A 26,734-nucleotide genomic window follows, 5' to 3' on the forward strand; every position below is an offset into this window, starting at 1 on the left:
CCCCTGCTGCTCCCTGAGAAAGTGGGGTGTGCATGAACGTTTATTTAAAAATGCATAGTTTTGAAAGCGTACCCTGGGAGATTCTTTACATGCTGTTTAATTATGTAAACCACATTTCTCTATCCCAAATAATAACAGGTTTAAAGCTATAATATGAAGCTGAGCAAGACCAGTGGAGCTGAGCAAAGACGGTCACACTCAAGCCTTTGCACTTATATGAAAGTTAATCCTTTGTCCACTGTTAAGTCTATGTTTACAAATTCTTCCATAATAATTTAGATAAGCCTCATAGTTCTGATCCTCTGCAGTAGATCAGTAGCATTTTGCATTCTGTCAATACAGGGAAGCTGTAAGAGGAAACTCAAACGATTTGCATGGAAAAGATGAGTAACATGCATGAGCTCTTTTATTGTATCCAAACAAGCTGCCACTGTGAGAATTAAAACCACATACATACACAAATAAGCAAATAAGGAAGGCTATGAAAAGCTGGCTGTTATATCAAACAAACTCTCCCAGTCTGGCCACTTTTAATCTATTACAGTCACATGATGCTTCCTAGGGTTTTGTGTTAGGTGAATACCTCCTACCCTGCCCTTCGCACAAGCACTTGAGGGGCCTTCAGAGTTACACACATCTGTATAACACCTTCTGTCATGAAGGATGTTAATGTTATTTTACCTGTGTATAACTGAAGTGGGACAACTTAAAAGCTGACAGTCTCACAGGTAAAGAGAGCTAGGTCCCAATACTAGGCAGATCAATACTCACATGACTTTTTTTTCTCATTTAAAAAAAAGAAAAAAGGGGGGTGGGGCTTTTGAGAACATGTTTCACATAATGTTCAGCCTGTTGGGCCAGCAAGCATTTGTTTAACACACATTACAATGTGATAATATGATAAGGACAAAAAGTTTCACAGTGCATCTCTTTCCTTCATTAACTTCACTTGACAGCGGTTTTATTCTTTGATATGTGGTAGCAGAAATCATTGAGCAAACAGCACTTGACCCCACTCTGCTCCAAGTACTACTGTTTTTGTTTTTCCTCCACAGTCTTTCCATTTGATCAGAGCAGTGCAGCTGTGCATGTACAGATCAAGTTAAGAGCAGCTTAAACAGTTTGTAATATAACCCATTTGCACTGACAACATATAGTGACGTACAGTCATTCTCAGCAGAGAACAAAGTCACGCTCCCGTTTTGTGAACTGTAATCTGAGCCTTTCTATTAAATGTTTGGTAGCCGGACCAGCTGCATGTGCGGGTAAGTGCATTTGAACCCATCCCTTTAAAGCTGTTTGCAAAGTGCAGTCTCAGTGCAGTAGGATTTACTGACATTTTGCCACTCGTTTCATCTTGTGTGTCTCTTCTGCTCAACATCGCAGGTAGAACAAAGTATACAACGACTTCTTCCTTCTCTGCGGGGGAAGCTCAGGAACACAGGAGTCTTATTTTTACTGGTTTAAAATTAGAAGTGCAAGTTATGCACTGACATAAAGTGAATTACTACACAAGACTTATTTTAAATTGAGTAAAAGAGTAAGATATGAGTCTGTTACTCAGCTCATACTTGTCTACACATCTGAATGGCAAATTGAATAAGTGGGGTATTTAAGTCGCTTTAGCCTCTGTACAGCTGCTGCTGCCACCTCTGCAAGCTCGTTTGAACTCCACCTCCAACCCAGCTCCTCCTTTCCATGCTGGGTTTGAAATAATCCACGTCATGTCTGCTGCTCTCTTCTGTATATGCATGAGTATGAATGCTCCTGTCTCACAACAAATGAATGCAGAGAGAAAAGCTATTTTACTCGCCTGTAGTTGTCTTGAGTGAAATGCACACAAACAGAGGCACCTCAGCTCTGAACAATTATGAAAAGGTTTCATTTAGAGATCTATATAAAGAAGTACACAATATGGCATTACAGTATATAATTTGAGACAATTTTAAAAACGGGCTGGGGGAAAAAAAAAGACACTTTGCAGCAGAAAATCATGAAACTCTTCATATTACCAGACTCTTCATTTGAGACAAGCCTCAACTGAAGCATCTTTTGCTTCCTGTTTGTCAGTCAGAGCGATTTTACTTTCATTTTAGGCAAATGAACTGCATGTACAGCAGAATTTAAATCAAGCGAGACTGTGGTCAAATTCAATCGTTTCTACTTTTTCTTCCGACAATCAGCCTGATCAAACATGTATGGATTACATGTAATGCCAAATTTTCACCAAGAGGCACAAAAATACTCTTGATATTGGCAAACATGATCTTCTTAACCACATCAAAATGCCATGCTCTAATAATATTGTTTGGAATGCCAAACTAGGCGCTCCAGCATGCTTAAGATAAAACACAGTGCTTGGTGCGGTTTGCATCACTTGCAGTTCCCCTGCTCAAATGTACTTTGTTGTTCTTATGAACAAGTTCATTTTTGTTCTCTTTGGCCACATATATCAACCGATTTGAGTCAGTGTTACTGTTAGAACCACAACGTTATCCCACAACTCATGTATAAAAAGGAAACCACAAAATGGTGAGTGGATGGGGAGTCTTATACGGTAGTACTATTTTAAAATTAATTGTAACTCCCAGAAGCAATTTCATTCTAGTGTCCAAATATGTACCTAATACTGGGATATCTTTTGCCTTCTGCATTCCAAATCTATGACATAAAATATGAACTAATAAAAGCTGCTTGTGACTGTTTACCTTTAAGCAGAAGCAATGGGGACTGCCGTGCAACCACAGTATTGTGCCTAATAGACCGTGTGTTTTGGGAGTATCAAGGCAAACAAGTTCTTCAACCCTCTGCAGTGTGTCTGGATGCTGGAAAACCAAACTGACTGCTATACTTGGCTATTCTAACAATGAAGGGCCCTCAGTTTATGAAATGCTCCCTTCTATAGTATTCATCACAGTGACAGATGACACCACTGGCTTGCTTTAGCTCTACATTAAAATAACTCAGTTGGGTTTTCCACATCATTCATTTGAGATGGCAAAATCGAATCACATTTTTCCCCCTTGTCTTATGCTGCTGACTATATAGTTAAAGCTGTCATCCTCTTCAGTACAATATTAACAACAGCAATGCTTGGATAGAAATATTAAAGCAGAAAGTGAGAGCAGCACTTACTGGGTCCCAAACTCTAACACTGGAGGCTGAAAATGCAAAGCCTTCCCATTCTCCTGCATATACGGGGAGGAGCTGTTGATCAAAAGAAAAACAAGCAAAGACAAACTGTTACCATTTGTGCATTTTGACTGAACACAGAAAAGTTGCAAAGCTCATAAACAATTGTTTAGGATCTTCAAAAACTGTAGATCAAAGAAACAAAGACTGTATTTTAAATGAATAACTGAGTGTTTGTCAGATTTAGTGACAAGTGAAAGATATGATGAGTAAACAATCAATACTTCTAAAAATACGTCTGCAGATGCAGAAGTCATTGTTGCTTCTGTAAAGTGCAAATACAGATATACTTTTTGTAAACAAAGACATTTATTGCACTCGTCCTCATGGACATTATTCATTTTATTTTTATTTATACCCCATAATATAAATATCTTTGACTATTTTCTTATTGACAGTACGGAGCTTGAGTACCACCAAATTATTACATCTGAGTTTTGGAAAACAAGCATTTTTTTTTGTTGTCATTTGGTCACAAACTGTTTGTTCCAAAACCTGGGCTCATGCTGAACTCTGAACGTTATCATATCTGAAGACAAAGTTCATCCCTGACAGCAGAACAACAAAGTATTTATATACATAAAAACCGCGACTCTAAAGCTCTGTTACAAGGACCAAAGTTAAACACCAAAAAAGTAAGGAAGGGAGAGTGACACTGCTATTTTACAGCCATCTTATCAGTAAAGCCAACGCCCTCAAAATAATGGCAACAGTGCCCGTGAGCAATGAATTTTATGTCCACAAGATACATCGCACATCCCGCTGTATGCTGAAAAACAAAACAGCATAGTTCAGATCATATACATCTTTAATTTACCTCAGTTTACTATACTTCTGTAGCTCTATCCTGAGCTAGGCAACATGTTTTCATTCTGTTGTGCATTGTTTGCTCTCCAGACTAAATGACTGAGTCATTTCGTCAAAAGAAAAAAAAAGCATCCAGCTTATATTAGTAAATATATGGAAGCTAAATCTTTTATAGCCCCAAATAATGACTGTAACACCAACAAAATACACTGCCAAGTGTACGTACAGTAAACAATGCAGGAGAGTAATACTGAAAATGGTCAATTCATACAGCAACTACTGTCCTTCAGCGATACTTCCTTATACGCACACACACCAACTGGGCAAGCTAGATTTTGTTAGAGATACACAAAAGGGGTGGCATCTTCTGCTGGCCATTGTAGCTAGAGAGAATATCTCACAAACTGCTAGTTATGTTAGTACCAGTTCCTCATATCAGTCACCGATGGCCATCTACCACAACTACTTATAGTATTATGGGGTCTGCTATCACAGCACGCAAGCATGGGTGCAGGAGAGGAAGTGACTGAGCTGCTGGTGTGGCCACATTCTAAGTCTCACGACACAGCTAGAGGTGGAAGACGCTCACTTCTATATAAGGGCAACATATGTGCTAATACACAACAGACCAAATGAAAACCACTTTGTAAGCAGTGCAGAGCTGTGTTGTGTATCTGATGTCAGAAAATGGGCCGTCACTAAAAACACCACAAGGATAACAAAGAATTTTTAAGACACGCGTTTATTTTCTCTTTAAAAGTAACAAGTACTTTGACGGAGTCTGGATCTGCTCTTTTTCTGATGTCAAGCCTCTTCTCACAGATCTGACTCAGTGTTAGCGTAATTTTTGTTTGTCCTTGACTGCTCTTTTTAAAAGGTGAACAGATTAATAACTCTTAAAGCATTTTTTTAAAGAAAAAAAATGATGATGAAGTAACAGGTCTACTGGGACACCAAGATATCCACAAGGCATTTCTCTCTCCCGGAAATCATGGGATTTGGGATTTTGGGGGTTACTAATTTTGGGGTTACTAATTTTGGACTTGGGGAATACGTTTTAACATAAGCAAAGTTCAGAACAATTGGCGCACAGTCAAAGCAAGAGGACCCTGTGCAAAAATGATCACACACTGAAGATGGCCACGGTTTACAGGAAGGTCTGTACCTTTGGTTTTGGTGTTTGGTGAACAGTGTTTACTGCTGAGTGGAAAAATTACAAACTTAACATGCTATGTTGTTGAAAAAAGCCATGATTGATTTTACACTCAGGTCCACTACACTTTTATACACAGGTAGCTGAAGAGAAACAGGTGAAATAACAAATCTGCTCTTAAGGAACTGTTTATCTTGTCTACTCTACCCTCTGGCCAATCAGTAGGTGCAAAGAGAAGGATATGTAAACAACAACAGTTTATTTCAGACTAAACAACGCCCAGTATTCATAACGGGTGTTGGAGTTTGCAAAAGGTCACAAATATAAATATAAAAGGCAACGTATTAAACAAGTAAACGGGAGGGAAAATAAAATTATTGGTTCTGCTGGTCCAGTCCTCTTAAAAACCACATTCAGACCCCATAAAATTAGCTCTTTATGATTATCAACATATCAGCAGAGCACAGTAATTGTGATAACTGCAGAATTCAGATGCTACACCTTCTCTTGAAGGTGGTGTAGCAATACAGTGACACTTCTGAAAACGTTTCACAGAGAAACACGTGCAAATGGATGTCAAGTAAATACTGAGTTAAAAAAAGAATGAAGGCACAAATATAATTTAAAAAAAAACAAACACAGATGAACTGGCTGTGGCTTGTTCAGAGGAACAGTGCCTATTGCATTACATAATAAGGGCTTCCCTCTCACGTTCAGTATAGCTCTAATTGTTTATTAATTTCTAGCCCGTTAAACAGTATCATTTCAGTCTTAGAGTGGAAAAACTGTGTGTGGGTGATTGTATGAGGGGTCAAATGTGAAAGGGAAATGAGGTTGTGTGCTTGTACAGAGGAGTCCCGTGCCATGGCTAGCATTGTTGTTTCAAGCTCAACAGTTTCACCACATAGCTATTCATATAATTAAAAGCACACTTCTCTACTGACTCGGAATACAAGACCACCTGCAGAACAATGTTAGCTTCTGCAAAAATTCTGAACAAATGTATAAACGCAAAGTGAAACACACTCCTCTCTCTGTAGTGGTGAGTAGTGTCAGGCTTCGTTCAGATCTTCAAAGGTTAGCTGGGGGCTTTTACTTTGTCATGTGCATTAGGAACTTGGAATTTGCTGTAAATTCAAAAGCAGCTGCCCATGAAGAAAAACCCAGCCTCTTAACAAGCACACCACAGAGCTGTAGTCTCAGGGTTTTGTCCACTGCCACAGTACAAAAATAACAAGTTATGTTTGGTGCTATTTGAGCTCTTGGATATAACTCAAATAAAGTCAGTGTTAGCTGTGACCTGAGCCACTCTCCAGGGAAAGGGTTAGGACTAGACAAGGGTTTAGATCAACTTTATTCACAGACGTGTGAACTGACAATGACGTTAAATCCACATGCCACAGTATTAACAGTATACCTCGATAAAGCATTATCATAAATGATCCTGGTGGAGAATAAAGTAAAAAGGCCTAAAAAGAGAAGGATGTAGGACTAAGATATTTTGACGCACAAGAGCACAGACAGAGATATCATTAACCTCTGCATATGCTGCCTGCTTTGCTCTTTAGGCTGGGAGAGGGTGACGGCAGGCCTGGCAAGTGCCTGATAACCCAGGCACGAGAGGCCTCACGGCTCAGGAGGTCTTGAGGTCAACCAGAACTGCAAAGCCTCTTTTGCTTCTCACCTCTCAAGATTTAAAAATAGTCATATTCCCACACTGTTCACCAACTGCTGTCTACATGCAAATCACATTAACCTCGAGATGCTTGTCAATTTAAAACAGCTACAGATTTAGTCTTTCACGTTTATGAAAGCTGGCATTGGCTAAAAGCTATTTATTTTAACAAAAGGTTTTAGTGATAATGTTTTTTAATAATCAACACTGACTGCATGATATAAAAATACATTTATTTTGATATTACTAAATTAATTAAGTTGCCTGCTAAACTCCATATGTGGTCTATTCAGACACTTTCTATTGCAAATATTAAATGAATTTACTAAACTACTGCATGCTGATGCTGACGAGTGCACTGAAATGTCTCTGTGGTAAGGTAGCATCAAAATCAACCCAATATTAAAATGGTACAAAGAATTGAGAATTTCTTCAACCTGACAACCAATTACAAACGATTTGATCAAGTACCTTGCATATTCCACAAACATTTCTCCTGGTTTTCCTTTTTGGATCTTTCAAATAAATATGATGATTCCCATTTAGAAGCAATCTGTCATTCCGAAACAGGAAGACTATGTTTATATGACCAAAGTAGCACTAGTATCTTTTAAATTTGTGTTCTATTAATATCCAATCATATGCAGCATGCATGTATCTTTTCTTTCTTTGCAAACCCTTCCTTCTCTCCATTTTTTCCTCCTTACTCCCAAACTCATATCAGGGACCTTGCTTTAGGTTCCAAGAAAACGAAAAATGCTTCTAGTTGTGCCAGTAAAATAATCACTTTGAGTAAAGACAGGAAGAAAACACCTTTCTGGGAACATTGGACTGCCATGTATCTGACTCTCTTTGCATGAGTGCAAACCAAAGAATGTGCAGGACAGAGGCCAGATATGCTGTCATAAACGCATTAGCTCCACAAAGCAGCCTTAGAAGGTTTCTTTTTTTTGAGAGAAAAACAGAAAGTACTTTCTCATTTGATTCATTCAAACTAAACTGCTACAATGAGCTCACCATCCACAGTGAGTTTGACTAGACCGTCTGCTCCCAGCAAACAAAACCCATTCAGAGACCGTAACAGAGAAAACATGTACGCCTTTTTCAAAGCACGCAGATAATTCAAGAAATCAGGGATCATGAGACTGGGTTAGGAACACACTGATAAGCAGAACAAATAATGGAACACAGGAAACACTGCCTTAAAGATAATCAGTACAGTCTCAGAGATTGTATTGAGCCAGCATAGGCACTAGAGATTTTACTGACATTTATTCTGCTCAACAATTATTTTTGGAAAGATAACCAAGAAGGCTAAGGCAAGAAAATATTTACAAGTGCAACTGAACACGCCTCAAGATTGCTCCGTTTCTGAGCAGCCATCAACACCACTAGCCTGATAGTGAGCAACACTATGAGCTGTTGAGATTCTGAAGAAAACCTCTATTTTTCCAACCAGTTTTAAGCAGGAACAGAAACAGATGGGAAAGACAGAGCTCCCCTCCTTTTTCTTTCAAGGAGTTCTAAAATTAGGCAGGAATTTGGTTCTGTGCCTCTGTAACGCACGCCCCCAAACTCTCTCCATCACACCCCCTCACTCACCAAAATAAACAACACAGCCTGCATGCAGGCAAAGACTTTAAGCTAGTTACACTGAAACCACACTGCATCATTTGTCTGTGTGAAGAGAAAAAACACGTCACCCAGCAGCTACAGTTTAACGCTGCATATTACACAAATCCCTTGACGCAACATCTTTAAATATAGAGGGTACAGTAGAATTTAAATTTGCACCCTGCTAAAGAAACCCTTATGTATGACAAGATCTCTATGTAGGTTTGTTATTTGTTGGTCATCATGCGTCTTGTTGGCAAGTCTCTACCTAGGTATTCAGTTTTAGCTGATAAGCTTACCTGCCCTCGAGTGGAAGACCCTCTTTTCTTCGCTCCTTCTCCACCTGAAATTTGATGAAAAAAACAAAAACAAAACATGAACCAATTTGCATCAAATTTGATTTTACTGTGAACCTGGAACAGTCAGTGGAAACTTAAAATGGCATTAGAGCTTGCGCATCCTGGCTCTAACCTCATGTCTGCCAGTGTTGGTGGACTGTCATGCAGTTCTTAGAACAGGGCAATAAGAATCTGCTTTATGGATGACTACATCTTCTCTCTACTAAAAAGGGCGTTTTATGTCTGAACTCATCTTTACAATGGACCCCCCTCAATCTACACACAATACTTCATCCACAGTGACAATGCAAAAATGATGTCCTTGCACAGAAATATCCCATTTAAGTAGGTATTCACACTTGAGCTTATGTGTATCCTAAGATCGCCCTGAGGATGTGCTTCAACTTGTTAAGACCTCATGTGCCTCTAATTCAATTCACTGAATAATCTGGGAAGGACACAGTTTGCCTATAAGGTCTCAAAGCTGATAAAGTAAGTCATAGTGAAAACTAAGCCATGACCCAGCCTTGAAATATTTATGCAGACCTGTGAAACAGGACTGTTTCCAAAGACTAATTTGAGGAATGATACAATGTCAGCACCATTATAAGTTTCCAGATCATGTTAGCCTCCATCATTCTCACAGGGAAGATATTTGTAAGCAGAGTCTTCATAGACTTGAGCACACAACCAAACTGATTAATTGGAATTGAGAATGATGAACTTCAGTTTGACAATGAAGATCATCTAGACTTCCTTTGTAATGCTGGGAGGACCTTATAGAAAGACAAACAATGGTGCAGCACTCACCAATCAGATAGTTATGTATAGTTTCTTTTACCAAGTCACAAAACAACCCACAGGGGGGCTCGTCTCAAGACACCTGAATAAATCAGATCATGAAAAGCAAAATCCTCAGGTAGCCATGGCTAAATAGTCTGAATAGTAAACCTTTTCCACCTAATGTTAGGTAGTTAATTTGTGGGTTTGACCATCAATTGAACTGTTTAATTGGCACTGAACACTACACCGTCTGAGAAAGTATGATTATACATAAGTAACATAGTAACATAAGTACCAGTCTTTGCTAATTCTGTTTTGTTCAGTTTACCGCAGGGCTCGCAAAATCGCTAGTCAACAGGGTGATATTCACAGGTGGGCAGACGTGAGCAGGTGAGGTACTGGAGCCTCGAAGAGGTTTGCCCACAGGAAGCGAAGATAAGAGTTACTGAGATAATCCTTGACTAATCAAAAAAAAATTGGCAGATAAGTCGACGACTAAACTGATCTTTAGTTGCAGCCCTAATATACACATAAAAATGATTTTGGTGTATTACAATTTCTGTGAACTTATACTGTCAGCATTAACAATAATCTTTTAAAGGTTTTCTTTTTTTCTTTTTTTTTTTTTAACTTAAACTAATCCATGTTCATGATAAAACACTGACTGTTTATATAACTTTCAAAATCTGCACACATTTTCAGGATCATCAAATCAAATCAAATCAAATCACTTTTATTGTCACATCACATGTGACAGGTACATTGGTACAGCACATGCTGAGTGAAATTCTTGTGTGCGAGCTTCACAAGCAACAGAGTTGTGCAAAATACAATAAATTAAACAAGCAAATATACAGAATGGCTAACATCTGAAACTAATAAATATATGTACAATATATAATAGTATATGCATTTCTGGATGTGTATACTAAATATTTTTCTACGTGTGTGTGTGTGTGTGTACACATATTTTACAAATTAAATAGAGTAAACAATAAATAAAATATATAAAAATATACAGAGTTGAGACATGTGCAAAACAGTGGCATTACTGTACAGTATGGAGTGCATAATGTTAAAGTTCCAGTAGTGAAGCTGAGGTGTCTATGACGTGTTCAGCAGTCTGATGGCCTGGTGGAAGAAGCTGTCTCTCAGTCTGCTGGTTCGGGACCGGATGCTGCAGAACCTCCTTCCTGATGGAAGCAGTCTGAACAGTTTATGGCTGGGGTGACTGGAGTCCTTGATGATCCTCCCCGCTTTCCTCAGGCACCGCTTCCTGTAGATGTCTTGGAGGGAGGGAAGCTCACCTCCAATTATCCGTTCAGAGCACCGCACTACTCGCTGGAGAGCTTTGCAGTTGTAGGCGGTGCTGTTGCCATACCAGGTGGTGATGCATCCAGTGAGGATGCTCTCAATGGCACAGTGATAGAAGGTCCTGAGGATGCGGGGGCTCATGCCGAATCTTTTCAGTCTCCTGAGAAAGAAGAGGCGCTGCTGCGCCTTCTTCACTGTTTTGTTTGTGTGTACTGACCACGTAAGATCCTCAGCCAGATGTACACCAAGGAACCGGAAGCTGCTCACTCTCTCCACAGCAGCGCCGTTGATGGTGATGGGGGTGTGTACTTCTCTGCACCTCCGGAAGTCCACTATCAACTCCTTTGTCTTTGCGACGTTGAGGGTGAGATGGTTGTCTTGACACCAGTGGGTCAGGGCGCATCTATGCCCACCCAGTTAAATTAATAAAGTACCGCAGACTACATCAGTTCAAATGATTCCCGTTTGCAGCTAATAAATATCACACACAAATAACGGGAACCAAACGTGGACAACACAAAAACGCAGGAATATCTCTGAACAACTGAGTTCAGCTCAGATTTGCCGGTCACATCCTTCTGCTACCGGACCCGAGACCTGCCCATGTTGCGGTTCTGTGGAACCCGAAGAATGGAAAGAGACGGCAAGGAAGACCCAAAATAACATGGAGGAGGACTTTCCTTGAAGATTTACGCTCAGCCGAACTGTCATGGGATGAAGCAAAAACTGCTGCGATGGACCGAGTTCAATGGCGCTCTCTTGTCGCCCAATGCGCCGATCGGTCTAAGTAAGTTGGTGGCATTTAACAAAACGTCACTTTTTTTAAAAAGTAGGAAATGCATTAGCAGATTTAGAATTGAACTGTAGAAGACCTGACCATTACAGCTGATTGTAAAATAACATAGGACAACTTGAATGGCGTTCTAAAAGAAATTTTTGAAGGATCCTTTAACAGATTTAAAAATGTCTTATCTGCACAAAAACTGGTTCCTATTTGTATCATATTGGCAACCAAAAACCCATAAGCGAAATTTAAATGCTTTACAAGCAATGGATATAGAACACTATTAATCACCATGAAAAACAACGATGCTCTTTAATTCTTCTTTTTCTGATGTACACATAGGTTTCCTGCAGAATAAAAAGCATGCTGCCAGTCATTCCTTTCAGTATTACATTTGTGTGAAGTAGGAATCTAGTTACCCAAAACATTTCCCATGTACTAAGCACTGTTTTATGGTAACAGTAGTGATGGGAATATTTAACTGAAAGCTGTTACTTCTGTAACAGCTCTAACCCCGATTTCTGTAATAAAGGTGTGTAATATGCTCGGCATGCTCAGGGTAACAAAGGCCCGTGTCACCATAACATGAGGAAATCCTTACAAGTGCAACACTTCCTTGGTCCCATTTTGAAAGTTCACTTGCTGATAAGGGAGTGCCCTAGGTCTCCCTACCTCATATTTTACTGTCCTACTGGCTCAGTAGCTAGGCTTCTTTTCTGGCAGGTTCAATAATTTAGGTGGCGATGGGAGTCCTTGTCTTTACATTCTAAAGTAAGCTGGAGGGCCACTCTAACCAGAACCTGCAGCAGATGGAGAAATGGTTCATGTGCTGCTAAGCAGAGCTCACCAAGGACGCAAAGCACAACAAGGACTACTCTCAGCAGCTGCAGTCTGAGACAGTGGATTGGAGTTAACGTGCTGGATGAGAGGCTAACCGAACGACAGCTGATTCATTTCTTAGCTATTTTCCCCCCTCTTCTGCTATTTGCAGAAGTTGAACATACATACTGAATTATTTAATAACTGTGAAACTGCATGAGTCTTCTTTCAAGACAGATATGTACATAAACATATTGCCACTGCAAAAACAGCCCTGGGCAAGACATTGAAGCTAAAATTAGTCACAATGGAAGTTAGATCCACAGCTATTATTGTGCAAGTGTGGAAGTTTCTGGTGTTCTTCCAAATAGGCAATTTTTAAAGCAATTGATGTTTCATGCATAGTGCTCAAGCACAGTATAAATTTGTGTAAATAAAATAAAATAAAATTCAGCTATAAGAGAAAAATGCAGAAATTTCCATTAAATGATGTAAGGCAGACATATTGCCTTCGCTGCACACGGACCAGTAAAGCCACAAAAAGCCCTGGGGGGGGTGTGAGTGGGTGAACGAGAAACACTGTAAATTGCTTTGTAGAACTGCTAAGGGTAAAAACGCTTCATAACAGCCGACCATTTAACCACATAAACCTTTCCCCAGCATAGCAGAAACTACAGGCCTCAGCCTGAAAAGCTCCAGCTGATGTAAATTTCTTTCAAGAACTCAAACACCTTTAATAGTTCAACTAAATGAAACAAAAATAATTTCACTAGAGTGTGCACAACAATAAAATAAAAGCTTATGCTGCTCACTGCAGCAGCTGAGCTGATAAAGCATGAAAAGGAATATTCACAAGCACAGCAGCAGTGTTTGTAAACGATGAGTGCAGAAATGACAAAACCCAAACAGGAAGATGAAGCAGATAAAACTGCAATTTAAAATTACCAGGGAACTTCAACCAATATCATTAGACCTGAGGCCAATATAAACACGTGACCCATAAAGCATGTTAATGGTTACAAAAAGCACAAGCAAAGGAAACATGCAGCATTTACTGCAAGTATTACAGGAATGTATTTACAGCCCAGATTTGATTCTGACGATATATCTGCACATATGACACTGCATCTCCAGCATCACTACTTCAGTGAGCCCACAGTACTGGGGTAGAAGATAGACATCCATGTTATGCTCTGTTTCACATAGCTCATGTAACTGAGACAATCGCTCCATCTAATACTACATATGACACTCAACAATGTCAACAAGCCAGTCACCTGCTAACTGATCTGCAAGGTAGGGGTAAGTGTGGAAAAACAAAACACAAAAGAAACATCAAATTCCTCCCCTCGGCATATGAATTATTTATCAGCGTATACAACTCACACTGAGAACTATCTGCAATGCTGAATCAACTGCTTCGGTGTTATCTCTGGTCTTTGGCAATTACCGTAGGGTGCACACCACAAAGCAAGCTTGTAAAAAGTATACTATACAGTGGCAAAAATAAACTCTCTGCAAATGTTTCTGTGCAAAGGAGGCCGGCTTTTAATCTTTTAATTGAACACAAAAGAATAATATTGAACTCTTTTAAAAAAAAGAAAAGGTATGCAAATAGTTTAGTTTGCATCTAGTTTTTCACCTAAAGCAGCCAAACTCTCAACACTGTCTCCTTGCAGAGTTTTTCAGGAAAAATGCCACACACCCCTTTCAGGTAACAAGCCAGCTGGTGACTTCATGATAGGTTTATCAGTAAACACCGAACTTGTGCTGTTTACCCTTGCTCTTGCCTCACAATTACATAATAATCACAAACACCCAAACACCTCATTGAAAATGACTGGAAGTACTTAAAAAAAACCCCAACAACAACAAAAAAGAACTGCATAACCTAGACTAAAATGTGTGAACCACAAAGCCGGAAGCAACTGCGAAGAAGTCTTCAGGCTGTCAGCGTGTGTTACTAACTGAACTCCACAATGGATAGCACGTACAAAAGAAAATAAGGAGGAGCCACATGACAGGTGACCTCCCGCTCTGCCTTCACTTTGGAGTTGTTTAATGAACTGTGACTACTAGCAAGATAACTTTTCTTGATAACTGTGTTGACAAAATCGTGGCGGGGTATTGACGAGTTTTTCCCTCTCAAACACACCCAAATCAGTCTGCAAACTGAGTCCAAAAACATCGGTGATGCTTTAACCCACACGTGTTCACTCATGCTGTCTGATGAGCTTCTTCTTCTTTTTCTTTTTTTTTTGGAAGTGTGCACATAAAGAGGCAAATACAAACACAGCCATTAGTAGGCACCTACCTGAAGCGGGACTAATGGCTCTGCATCCTCTGGTTGCCAGACCTCGACCACGCTGGGTGATATCTGACTCAGAGCTTTGTAGGGAACAAGAAATCAAATTAACAGTTAGGTGCTGCCCTGGGAAACTGGGCAACATGGAAAACAACACACTCTGGTGGAAATGCATCCAAAGCACCCGAAAATATAATAATTATAACATAAGTAATTAAACCTGCCAAGCCACAGTAGCATCATCTCTTATTACGAATGAATCAAGGGAAACGGAGTGGGCGAGAATGACAGGCAAGTGAGGAAATGAAGCCTCACAAAGGCTGTTTGCTAGCTGCTTGTTTAGCTGGGGGTTAGCTCGGTGGCTAACGAACTTGGGGAAACATCTCCCCTGCTGCTGCAGTAAACACGACTGTATGGTCATGTAAAGGGCAGCTTACAACACCGCGTAGATTTATTACAGTAACAGCCGCTAAGTGGACGTTCAAAGTCTCGACAACCCGCTACTTCCATGTCTGAGCAACTCAGTTTCGTTAAATCAAACAGCAGAGGGGAATTGGAAGCTAGCAAGAACTCACATTAGCGGGGTGATAAAGCACTAGCTACAAACCTCTCCCGAGTAAAAACAAAAGAAAAATAAAAACACCACTTTAACTTTTATTTTCATTATTTTTCATACACTTAGACTGGCTGTGGACATTTCAACTCGTTTCTCGTCTTCCACAATAACAGCCTAGCAAAATTAAAGCACATTTCTTCTTTTTTTTTCTCTGCAACGGTCGCGTGAACGTACCAGCCCCCCAAAGCGGAAAATAAAGACGAGAATAACAAACCTTGGAGCTGAGCACCTCCGTGCTGGACGCAGGGTAAAAGTAACTGTAGTATTCCTAGTAGTATATTGATCCACGTTTTCCTGTGACAGTGGCTGCCTTGGTGGAAGTCTTGTAGCCCCGCCATGCTGCCCGCTCTGCTAGCAGCCTGCCTTGTGTTTCGCTGCGTTGGTCTTTCTTTCTCTCAGCAAGCAGAAGCAGCAGCAGTTCCCTCCCTCTCTCCCTCCCCGCCTGCTCAAGCAGGCTACAGACACTGCAGCGAGGCACGAGGTAGAAAGCCAACAAATACCATTAAAAAAATAATAACAAGTCTTTATGCAACCCTACATAAAACTGTAAAGTAGCCGAATACTCGAGGTGAAACAACTGATCAAACGCTGTATTGAATCAAATGCTGATATTTCTGACTAGCTTTAGTTAAGAGCTGCTATTTGATATTAGAAATTAAAACATAGTTAAACTTATCTGCACTTCAACCCTGCTAGAACACATCCCCAGAGGGTACAGCTCCCCCTCCCCACTGAATGGCTTTGTACAGAAACAAAAACACAAAAATTACAATTAAAATAACTTGAGTATTATTTTAAAATGCACTGCTATTACTGGCAATACACCAGGAGATCTCAAGCTGAGTGGCTTATAAAGCATTTAAATGCTATTGTAGATCAGCCGTGATCTGTCAATTTAATATACATGTACTAACAGTAGGTGTAAACATTGAGATTCTGGAAATACTATCTGTAAATGAGATCTGCTTGGGCTTTATGAGATAGAACATAAAAGTCTGACTTACACATGGAGTCCGGGTTCATGTTATAGCATATACAACTAAACTAATAAAAATATTAGTGTCCGGTATAGAGAGCCTTTCACTCTGATCCCTTTTAATCCATATTCTGCTAATGACATTTTTACTACAGATGTATTCTCCAGTCCTGCTACTTTTACTTAGTGTCAGTAAGTAAATACTTCTAAAACTGCTGGTGGCACAGTATTTCCAAGTGGGAAGTGACTAAATACATTAAACTCTACTTAATTTTAAGATAAATGTTTCATTTCAGGCCAAGATATTTACACAGCACTTTAGTAATAATAGGCTAGTAATAATATAATAATGCATAAGCTTTCAAGTTGAGTATTAAGATTTTACAGTGTAAAAATAGTCTTCTAATATATTTGCCCCCTGTCCAGATTAATCCTGTGTGGCCTTGGCAGGCAGTTGTATATCAAACAGTAACTTCCCACACCTTGATCTTCTTCAGCAGTAAAAAGCAACCCACACTTTGATTCGTAATATAATCGCTTAGTCACAGGGGATATTTCACTTCATTTGTGTGCGATTCTTTTTACTGAGTGCAGGAATTTTTCACTGTTGTACTGGCAGTGTCAGCATGTAAATCGAGAGTTGAAGAAGGTACGGAGGAGCATTTGGAAATGTGTAATAAAATAGAAATTGGCTGGGTTTTAAACTTTCTTTGCAGAAACGTAGGCAAATGCATGTAATAAAAGTCCTTTACACTCCAGTTACACCACTCTGATTTCATATGTTCATATGGGGAGAGGGCTAAGTCCTTGTGTCAGTACTGCTCTGTTGGGCTCTTTTCAGGGCCAGGCATGTTTTAACGAGAGAAACTGCAAGCTGCGATTACCAAAAATTGTACGCAGAGTTCTCAGAGTTTTGACAGCCAACAGGCCCGTGAATCACAGTACAGGTTGGGCAGGTACACACATGAATACATCCAGGTTATTCTTGTGTGGGTGTGTCAGCTCCCTCAAACAAACTGCTGCTAGGCATTTCGACTATTTATTTTGTTCCAGCCTTGCTGTAGTCATCAGTTCATGGACATCCAGAGACTGGATTAGATGAGTCTTCATCATACCACCAACTAAACTTACAGTAGTAAAACAGTGTCCTTTAAATTAGTAACTAACATCTGTCTCACATTGATTAATGCAGAAAAAAAACCTTAGAAGAGGCGAAAGATCAGATATTACATTTGCATGTCATTCATTTACTGGAATAAAAATGAAACTGATGAGCAAAGCAAAATGAGCACAGAGCTCATTTGAAATTTAAATCAAAGAACCCAGACACATTGGCCTTCTCAACTAGGTCACAGAGTAAACAAGACACACAACTGCCTATTTTGCATCTGGTTTGACAGAAAAAAGGAGCAAAAAAAGAAGGTCAATAGTCATTCTAGACATGTTGTGACAGCAATGATCTTTTTTGATCATCCGGAAAGTGAGTCCTGAAAAAAAACAACAAAAAAACAAAACAAAAAAACCCTAAAATTCCAGTGACGATTATAAAAGAAACAAAAACATCAAAGATAACTTGACACTGACCTTTGTAGTTATAATACAACTAGGAAAGCATGCCCTGTAATACTCCAGGGAGGGAGAGAGAAAAGGAACATATCTAAGAAAAAGTGCACAAGCATTTGATTCCAAACCATCTGTTTAAACCATACAAACGCGACCACTGGCAACACAAATGCAGTAAGTGTTGATTCCTTTCCATCATCTACTTGGAGCTCTCGGTTTTCATGCAAACAGGTGTCCCAACACTTTGGCTGCTAGCTTGTGCTCATCACAGGACCCTGTCAGCCCTCACAGCCACTAATGGCGTTTCAGACTCTTCTCTGGTTGCACCAAAGTAACATATCCACTGATGAAGTCCATCTGCCACCGCAAAGTCACTGACATCTGTCCTTATTCAAAATCCACCCGAGGGCGCGAGTAGAGCGTCTGGTGCTTTTATTTTCACTGAAACCCACAGCACAGGAATTAGAAATGCAGAGACCAGGTAGGTAGGTGTCAGAGGCCGAAACACATTACTCCATCGCTGCGTCCATGACATGCTGGCAGTCAGTCCATGTAGTCGAAATCCTCCGGGATACCAAAGGCTTTATCAATGCGGCTGTTATCAAAGGCAAACTTCTTCTTTGTCCACGACTTTATGGCGAAAACATTGTCTGAGAACAAGAGTAAAAAAGAAACACTAAACACATGAAATATAAATGAAATCTCAATTTACAAATATATACTGTACATTTACAGCAAAAGGAATCTGGACTGCTCATTCAGAAGCAAGGAGAAAGCCGGGTTACTATGACTGGTTAGTGCGTCAGATTTAGATTATCTGTTTTCGCAGTTTTGTGAATATCATGTAAATTTAGGAAACACAAACTGCCATTAACAGTCATTCGACATTTCACATCCAGCATTAACAATTTCAAATTCTTTAATGATGTATGTGTGTAATCCATATATAATATAATATATAATAATCCATTTAACTACCTCAAATTAAATACATCTTGATGTTTTATGGTGGTGAATTCACCCTAACAGCCTCATGTGAAAATAGTTTAAAAAAAGAAAACATTTTATATATACCTGCGTCCTATTCTTAAATAATAGCAATAAAAATAACAGTTTGACTAAAAACAAAATGTCTATTTCAGGAAAACCTTTTAGCAGCTGAAGCTCTGAAGTCTCCAGTTTCAAAAGCAGAACAACTTCCTGCAGACTAACAACTGATCAGGAGCTTAAGCCAATGAACGTTGGCTTGCACTTTTAGCGATGCCTTTCACTTCACTTCTGGAGGATTCGTTTTTATTGTTCTCCAGTTTTGATATGACAAGCGATTAAATGTGTCGAGGCTTGTGTGGGCAGTCGCAGACAATCCATGAGCAGGCCAACATACAGCAGCAGTGTTTTAAAAACAAACAAGGTGCGCAAAGTTGCAGCTGCTTCTTCCATGAAACCTTCAAAATTTGGCTTTGCTGTGTTGATTTGAGTGTTTAGCCACAAACCCTGACCAGACCTGGTAAAATAGTAACATTCGCTCTAACGGCATAACATGAGAACTTTATAGCTCGTAGTAAAAGACGTTACTGTGCAAATTCAACAGCTGCGCTACGAGGAAACACTTATGCATGTTTGGTTCATACTGTCCAGCTCAGAAAAGAGAAGTACTAATCGTGAATGAGGCAGAAATGACTCACTTTTTTTTTTTTTTTAACTGAGCTTCCTTCCATGAAAGCAAAGCAAAAGCTCTCCAACCAAAACTGACAACACCACTCTGTTGACCTGCAGCAGGCAATGTTGATCTAAAGAGTCAAAAGACCGCAGGCATCGATGGCTACCATGATCCCTAAAGGTCAGCTGTGTCCAAGGTTACCACTCAAGTCAACAAACGTACACACAGAGCATAAGTGCGGACTACTTAGAGCGACAGCTGGACTAGAGAGCGCCTTCACAGATTTCACTTTAATGCACTTTCACGTGCATTAAACAGCAATCAGAGATAAAGTCCGACTGCTGTCATCCTTTTTTTTTGGACTAACCAGAAATTTCAAACAGAAAACAGTATCGTTGTATTTTTACTCAGTTGTATATAGCATTCGTATTCTATTTTTATCTTATTGTATATTTTTATCCTATTTTATTCTACTGTATATAGTATATTATTTTATTCTATTCTGTACAGCTGTGTACTGTATTTATTCTTATTGTATTCTAATTTTTGCGTCATAACTTTTGCACTGTCCACTTCCTGCTGTGACAAAACAAATTTCCCATGTGTGGGACTAATAAAGGTTATCTTATCTTATCTTAAACCAAGGTCAATCAACAGTCAGTAGTCCAAAATCCACAAATAGTGACTACAAAATAAAACAATTCTCACTTTATAAACAAGCGCTACAACCAGACATTGGGCATTTTATGTTCCTGCAGCTTAAATCCAGACCATTACATGTCCATATATATTTAAAAAGAAGAAAGAAAAGAAATTAGCAGACTCACCTGTCCATCTGGAAACAGCTTCTTTTGCTATAACATTTGATTTTTCTGCAAAATAAAATTTTGGATTAGTATGTGCATCCAACTAGTCAGTAACCACTTATATAGAGATATAAGATAAGCGAGCCCCGGTGCAAAAGCACACAGGTTTGCAGCTGGAAAGCATTTAAACGTTTTTTTCAAGGCATCTACTGAACACCCAACGAAGTCATTACAATAACATCACTCCAAGTTTTGCTTCAGCATGTCATTAAAAGTGTCATGTTTGCACTGTTGCTGCAGCTGCTGCTGAGGTGTGTTGTTTGCGCTCAGTACATTTAATAACCTTTGTAACATGTTTTGAATGCTATTTCCTATGATTTGTTTCTCATGACCTTTGGTGTTTGCAAAACGTCACGGAGGAAGTCTAGTAGATTATATAAAACTGGGAAAAACGCTGAAGAAGAAAAAAAAAAAAAGAGAAAAATAAGCTTGCAACACAAGCACAAATGAAGGCTGGCAACAAACCATCCCCTCTGAGGAGGAAGTGGTGGTCAGGGATGTGATGGTTGCGTGGCCACAGCTGTGCTGTATGACTAAGTGGTGGTACCCTATTAAATTAAAGTGGACACTAACCTACTCATCCCCTACAGCTACAGCGGCGCTTGAAAGAGCGCTTTATACTGTAAAAAAGTAGAACGGAGCTGAACAATATGTTCCCACTGGACAGCACTCAGAGAGAAGTTTACATTAAGCATAAAAACACAGATGACATCAAGTTTCCACTCCCCTGGAATAATCACAGCATATTCAAGTAGTACAAAAAATAATGATAACCTTTTTCACAGACATTAATCTGGCTGCTGTATGAGTGTGAACTGTTCTACAACAGGCTTGAATCCAGCACAAATTATCTCAGTCCAACAGCTCTGGATAGTTTCTCTCCGATCTGAGTTTCTCTTCCTTCTGGAAGCTTGAAAAGGTTCAGTACCAGTAAAATATCTGTTTGGATCACCAGAACAAACACTGCTCGTGAGGACCATTTCAACACTTAACTGATATTGCGTAAAAATAAAATTGAATTTCTCCAGAAACAAATCTGAGAAGAAAGTGAATTAATTCAACAATCGCTGACTCAAAGTTGGAGAACCTGATTTCACTTTATGGTTAAAAGTGTGTAGCTAAACGAAACACAGCTGCTGGGTGCAAAACGTTTCACGCATCGACTGACATGGTTCACAGACGCACCACTTTTTATTTTCTTAAATACTTAACTTATTTTTCTTTATCTGGCAGGACCCCTGCTCACTAATCAACAGAAAAAAGTTAACTGTAGATAAACAAGGTAAAGTAATAGAATTTTTTATCACCCTTGTCTGGATATTAAGATGGGACCCTAATGCCAAATAATACATAAAATGTTTAACAGAAAAGATGATCCCCCCAAAATCTTCTTTGTTAAAAAGAAATAAAAATCAGATTTTTAATCACCTATAAGCCCACTAATAAATCTGTACTTGTCTGACTTCCTGTTACTGTGGTTATATATAAAAATGCTGATTTCTTTGCCTTTACTCTGTCTTGTGGTTTGCAAAGCAGGTTACTTGCAAACTGAACAAAATGAACACACCGATTAAATCCACCCCCACGTCTGGTTAGCTGTGGTGCGTCCTCTGCTGCATGTGGTGCAGATTATAAACGATGGAGCTGGAGCTGCTAGCACACCGATACCCTAAATATCTGTTAGGCTGACATTAATCATTAATATTGGCCTATTTAAATACAGTCTGGGCTCAATTACACTGGAATGGTTTCTGTTGGGCTATTTAATGGTTTCATTCAAAACTTATTGGTATCTATGGGTGTGGCAACCATTGTTTAACATGCAGAGACAAGAAGGCACGAAAGCTTTGTTTTTAGCCAAGTTGCATTTATTGTTAGTACCTAGTGTTTGTTAGTTTTTCTGTCACTTGGCTGCTAGCTTGGTAAATATGTGGAAAGGCATGTTGTGTTTAGGTAAGTCGTGCTGAAGTTAATGGGGCAAACTTACTTCTGGTACTTCAGCATTCTTGTACATCGCCCGACTTCCTTTATAATTTCTAACTTTGCAAGTCAACTAATTTTCCTTATTCCTACAACTCCTTTACTACAAGAAAGAAAGAAAGAAAAAAGGCAAATAATGGTTCACAGGTGAATAATAATCCTGTCAATAACAGCATGGGCAACGCCCTTGAAGACATCTAATGAGCCTACATGTGCATAGCTATCACACATGCAGGAACAAGTCTGAGCTCATTCTGCAAGTTCAGTCTGATCCTCTTGAGCAGCAGACATTACATAATATCATACAGCTGGATACTGCTCTCGAGCTTTGCTGATGGTTATCTGTTAACAAAGCTCTCTGTGTGGCAAACCTGGCAGTAAAAGACAAAATAGGATCTGTAGACATGTGGCAACAGTAAAAGCAGAAAAAAATCATTTAACTGTAATGGCGAGCTAGTTTGCTCTCAGTCCGCCTGCTGAACTGTTTTGTGTCAACATCACTGTGATCTGTGTGAGATGCACTCATAATGATCCATCTACAAAGAGTTCAGATAACTGGCCTTACTCCATCCTCCTTCAAATGCACCACTGATGGTATAACTCTTGTTTTACATATTAAAATATAAATAATATTTATTGCTCCCGAAGCAGGTAAAATATCATTTAAGGAGGAACTATGTGCTAAAACCTGTGTTGTAAACACAATCCTAGTCATTTATGAACAAAGTGACTTTCTCAGCAACATTTAAACTGCTTGTTTTATCCTGATTAACTTTGTCTTTCTGCTCAGATTTGAAAATTTGACTCAGCTTCAGTTGAAATCATTTGGGCATTGTAACGCAACATACCAGGGGTGACACCATGGTCCATTTCATACACTACCCAAAATAAGGTTTCTAAACCAGCATGTGAAGGCGAGCAAACCCACAACGTGGTTGTGTTGCCTCTTTACAAAAAACTCCAGACTCTCTGTGCTTTGAAGAGAGTCCGAGAACTCATGAAGTTCAATTTTGCTGGTTTTGAGATGTGAAAGTACTGTACAACCATTTTCAAGCACCGACTGCAGTGCAGCTGATCTGAGTAAAATCAAACAGAGAGGTGTTTTTGTCCTTTAAATAAAACAAGGACAAGATTTTTAAAAGCTGCCTAGTTTAAAACAATTTGTAAGTTTTGGAAAACACCTCAAACTCAGACACTGAAAATGTGGACTGAACAAATGATGCCTGTCAGAATATGTTGGGAAGGCTTAACTATAACACTGAGATTATCATAGAGCAATGGGACAGTCATGTGGCCATCAGTACACCACAGTGTTGTCACAGTGGAGTGGAAAAAAAACTGGTAATCTGGGAGGTGCAGGTAAACAGCCCAGATATTTGTCTGACACCACCACCAGTCACATGAGCAGATAAAGGAACACACCTCCCATATTGCAGGTCAGCTGTAGCATGAAAACAAAGCACTGTCAGATTTTTGCAATACTATCAATAGCTGTGTCTGTTTGTGGTTCCCTTATGTAAGGGGTGTGCAACAGCCAGCAAAGGACTCCAAGGCCTTCATATTTTAAAAGCTTTTTAATACCAGCCCTGTGAGCTGACAGCTCGGAGGTAATAAGGTTCATTTGGCTGCAATAAAAACTTTCAGACTTCTGCGTCCGCAAGAAGAGTTACACTTTTCAAACTTACCTAACTGCAACAACTTAACCAGTCTGAGGTTCATATCTAAGAACGTATATCCTGAAAGCAAGGTGAGTGGCCACTTGTGACCATTTTTCACTTCCTGAGTCTCTTAATTTGAACCGTGAGAATGTTTGACCCTGCAGCTTGACATGTTTGCTCTCAGCAGTACACTCACTGGTGTCTCGCGCAGCAGGTACACACCCAACAACCTTGTTTAAGCTACTTGGCACAGTAAGATTAGCTGAACCCAACCGTGGTAGCTGCTGAAGAACGTCCTTTGCAAACAATAGAAAGTTGGTTAGTAATAATGCGGGTGTTTTTCCTTCTACATTAATCATGAATGCAGTTAAGCACCACCTGACGAGCACAAAGGACCTGCTTTGACCTGTCTTCATTGTCAAAAGGAAATACTTCCCTTTAGCTCTACAAACCTGATACCAGTGAGGTTAGTGAAACACAGAAATAAAGATTTAAGCTAATTGCCAGTCTGAGGAGCAGCAAGTATTTCCAGTTTTAGTCTACAGAGACCAACAAAATAAAAAACTAAATGGAGCCAGCAACTACAGTAATGTTGGCGACAAAGACATGGAGAGTACAACTGTTTATATTTTATTTTTTTTAAATTGTTGCAAGTGTACACAAGCACACCTACAAAAGTTCCACTGCAATGAGATGATCAACTGCACTCATTTCGCCTGGGAGGTTTTAATGTTATGGCTGATTGGCACATTTCCCAGGTCACTATTTAATCTTTTCTTAGAAATTTTCCCAACATCTGTTAAATGCATTTGAATGCACCTTATTTAGGGCTATCAGTAAATGGGTGAGGAGGACATTTCAAGGCTGGGAAATCCCACTTATAACATTGACTTGATGCTATTGACAAATGCCAACTGCAGTGCAGCACTGATGACCAGAGGTGCTTTCTGCCACCGTTTCCATTAATGTAGCCGTCTCTGTGCTGAACAGATGAACATTTTTTATATCTGCCAACTGCACCGGAGTCTTCTTTGTATCTCCACGATGCCTGACACCGCGTGGGAGGCTTCGCTGAAACAATACGGCTCCTACGGCACAATTTTGAGTTTATTATCTGGTGTGAAACCATTTATCCACATTAGGCTGAACGCTACAGAAGCTGCTCGGATGCATATGCGTCTTGGATGATACTCAACTCCTTTTAATAAGAGATCCTCGCTGGATGCAAAACAGTGCCATCTGCCTTCATAAGCCCTGTGATGCTAGGAAGCAGCATCTGATTGAATCTTGTTAAATAAACATTAATTTAATAACCACATATGTGCTGACTTGGTCGAAACATGCTTTACACTTTATATTCCTGTGTTAACTTAACATCTAGTGATGTAACAGTTTGTAATCCCGCAGATTAGAAAAATCCAACTTCTTTTATGATGTAAAACAATCCAACAGCTATAAAGCTTGTGATAAAATATTTAAAGACAAATAGAGAACAAAGTACAGCAGCAGCCTATTATGACTCTAACATCAAATATGACTTCGCCAGCATAGGTCAGATTCACTTTGGATATTTAAAGCTTCACACGGGGCTCCATGCCTCCCATGAGTAACTGTAGGTGATACGATTGATGCAATAATTTAAAAGTGACCTTTTTTGAGAAACCAGTAGGTCTGCAGCTGTACTCACTCATCTCCTCGACGACCTCGGGGTCACACTCTCTGTACTTCTCCAGCTCGGCCTGCAGCTGTGTGCGCTCCTCTCTCAGAGCCTGCAGCTCCTTCAGCAGAGAGCTTCTTTCCTTCTGCAAAGACAAACAGCGATTTCACATGCTCAGTGCATTAAAGGGATGATATTCATTTTATTTCACTGGTTTAAGTTTGACCTTTGTATACTTACTGTATCCTGGCGCCCCACTTTCGCTTTTTCGACCGCTTTCTCTAGGGATGCTTTCCGCTGCTTTGCTTCAGAAATCTTTAAAGTACAACAGCATCACGTTAAAGCTTTTCTTACAGTACTAATCAGCAGATAACTGAGATTTTCCTGAATTGTGATATAAATAAACAGTAACGCCACTTCTGCTGTTAACAACATTGATGTTTCTACTGATAAGTGCTGCAATATTTACTGAGACCGCCCAATAATATGCTGAAACAACTCAACACTGGAGCCCGTGTAAGCGATTAATACAATAAATACAATCACAAAATCTTAATGGTACACAAATGCTTACCCGTACTAAACTCTTAGCCAATTACAGTGCTGTTAACTTTACAGTTCAATCATATGATATAATTAATGTGGCTGCAAAAGGGAGCTGGCTTTTATTCTAACTTTTAATTTCACCTCATCCTTTTCCACACAGTCGACACTTTATTCTCGTCCTTCCACTCAAAACATCAAGCATTGCTGCAAAATCTGTCTGATGATCTCAGTGACCAAATGCTGTGATATCGCATAAACAGCGCTATATTGTCACCACATGCGGTACAACCAAACATCGTCATTATTTAGTGAGCGCTTGCTGCTTAAGATCTGTCGCAGAAATCTGGTGGCTAATGTTCTCTGAGGAGCCGCCACCCTCACACCATCTGTCAGCCGTGAAACAGTCGAGGGAAGTGGGTCATCAATGA

At 39.6% G+C, this 26,734-nt stretch overlaps 2 protein-coding genes across 2 annotated transcripts in view; both read right to left on the reverse strand.

Moving 5' to 3' along the window:
- Positions 1-15,813, reverse strand: part of tmem131l (transmembrane 131 like) — a gene marked incomplete at its 3' end in the record, with an annotated part of 31,392 nt that extends 15,579 nt beyond the window's left edge. The window contains 4 exon segments of the mRNA XM_005929254.3: positions 3,136-3,207; positions 8,741-8,784; positions 14,794-14,867; positions 15,615-15,813. Coding sequence (XP_005929316.1) covers positions 3,136-3,207; positions 8,741-8,784; positions 14,794-14,867; positions 15,615-15,738 — 314 coding nt within the window. The 5' untranslated portion in view covers positions 15,739-15,813.
- Positions 15,814-17,402: 1,589 nt separating this feature from the next.
- Positions 17,403-26,734, reverse strand: part of mnd1 (meiotic nuclear divisions 1 homolog (S. cerevisiae)) — a 19,954-nt gene continuing 10,622 nt past the window's right edge. Inside the window, exons 5-8 of the mRNA XM_005929253.3 lie at positions 26,001-26,075; positions 25,791-25,905; positions 20,427-20,471; positions 17,403-18,589 (exon numbers count right to left, since the gene is read on the reverse strand). Coding sequence (XP_005929315.1) covers positions 18,483-18,589; positions 20,427-20,471; positions 25,791-25,905; positions 26,001-26,075 — 342 coding nt within the window. The 3' untranslated portion in view covers positions 17,403-18,482. The remainder of the gene's footprint in view (positions 18,590-20,426; positions 20,472-25,790; positions 25,906-26,000; positions 26,076-26,734) is intronic.

Source organism: Haplochromis burtoni, unplaced genomic scaffold (assembly GCF_018398535.1).
Source record: "Haplochromis burtoni strain Fernald_Lab_line unplaced genomic scaffold, NCSU_Asbu1 Contig_122, whole genome shotgun sequence".
Classification (NCBI taxonomy): Eukaryota; Metazoa; Chordata; class Actinopteri; order Cichliformes; family Cichlidae; genus Haplochromis; species Haplochromis burtoni.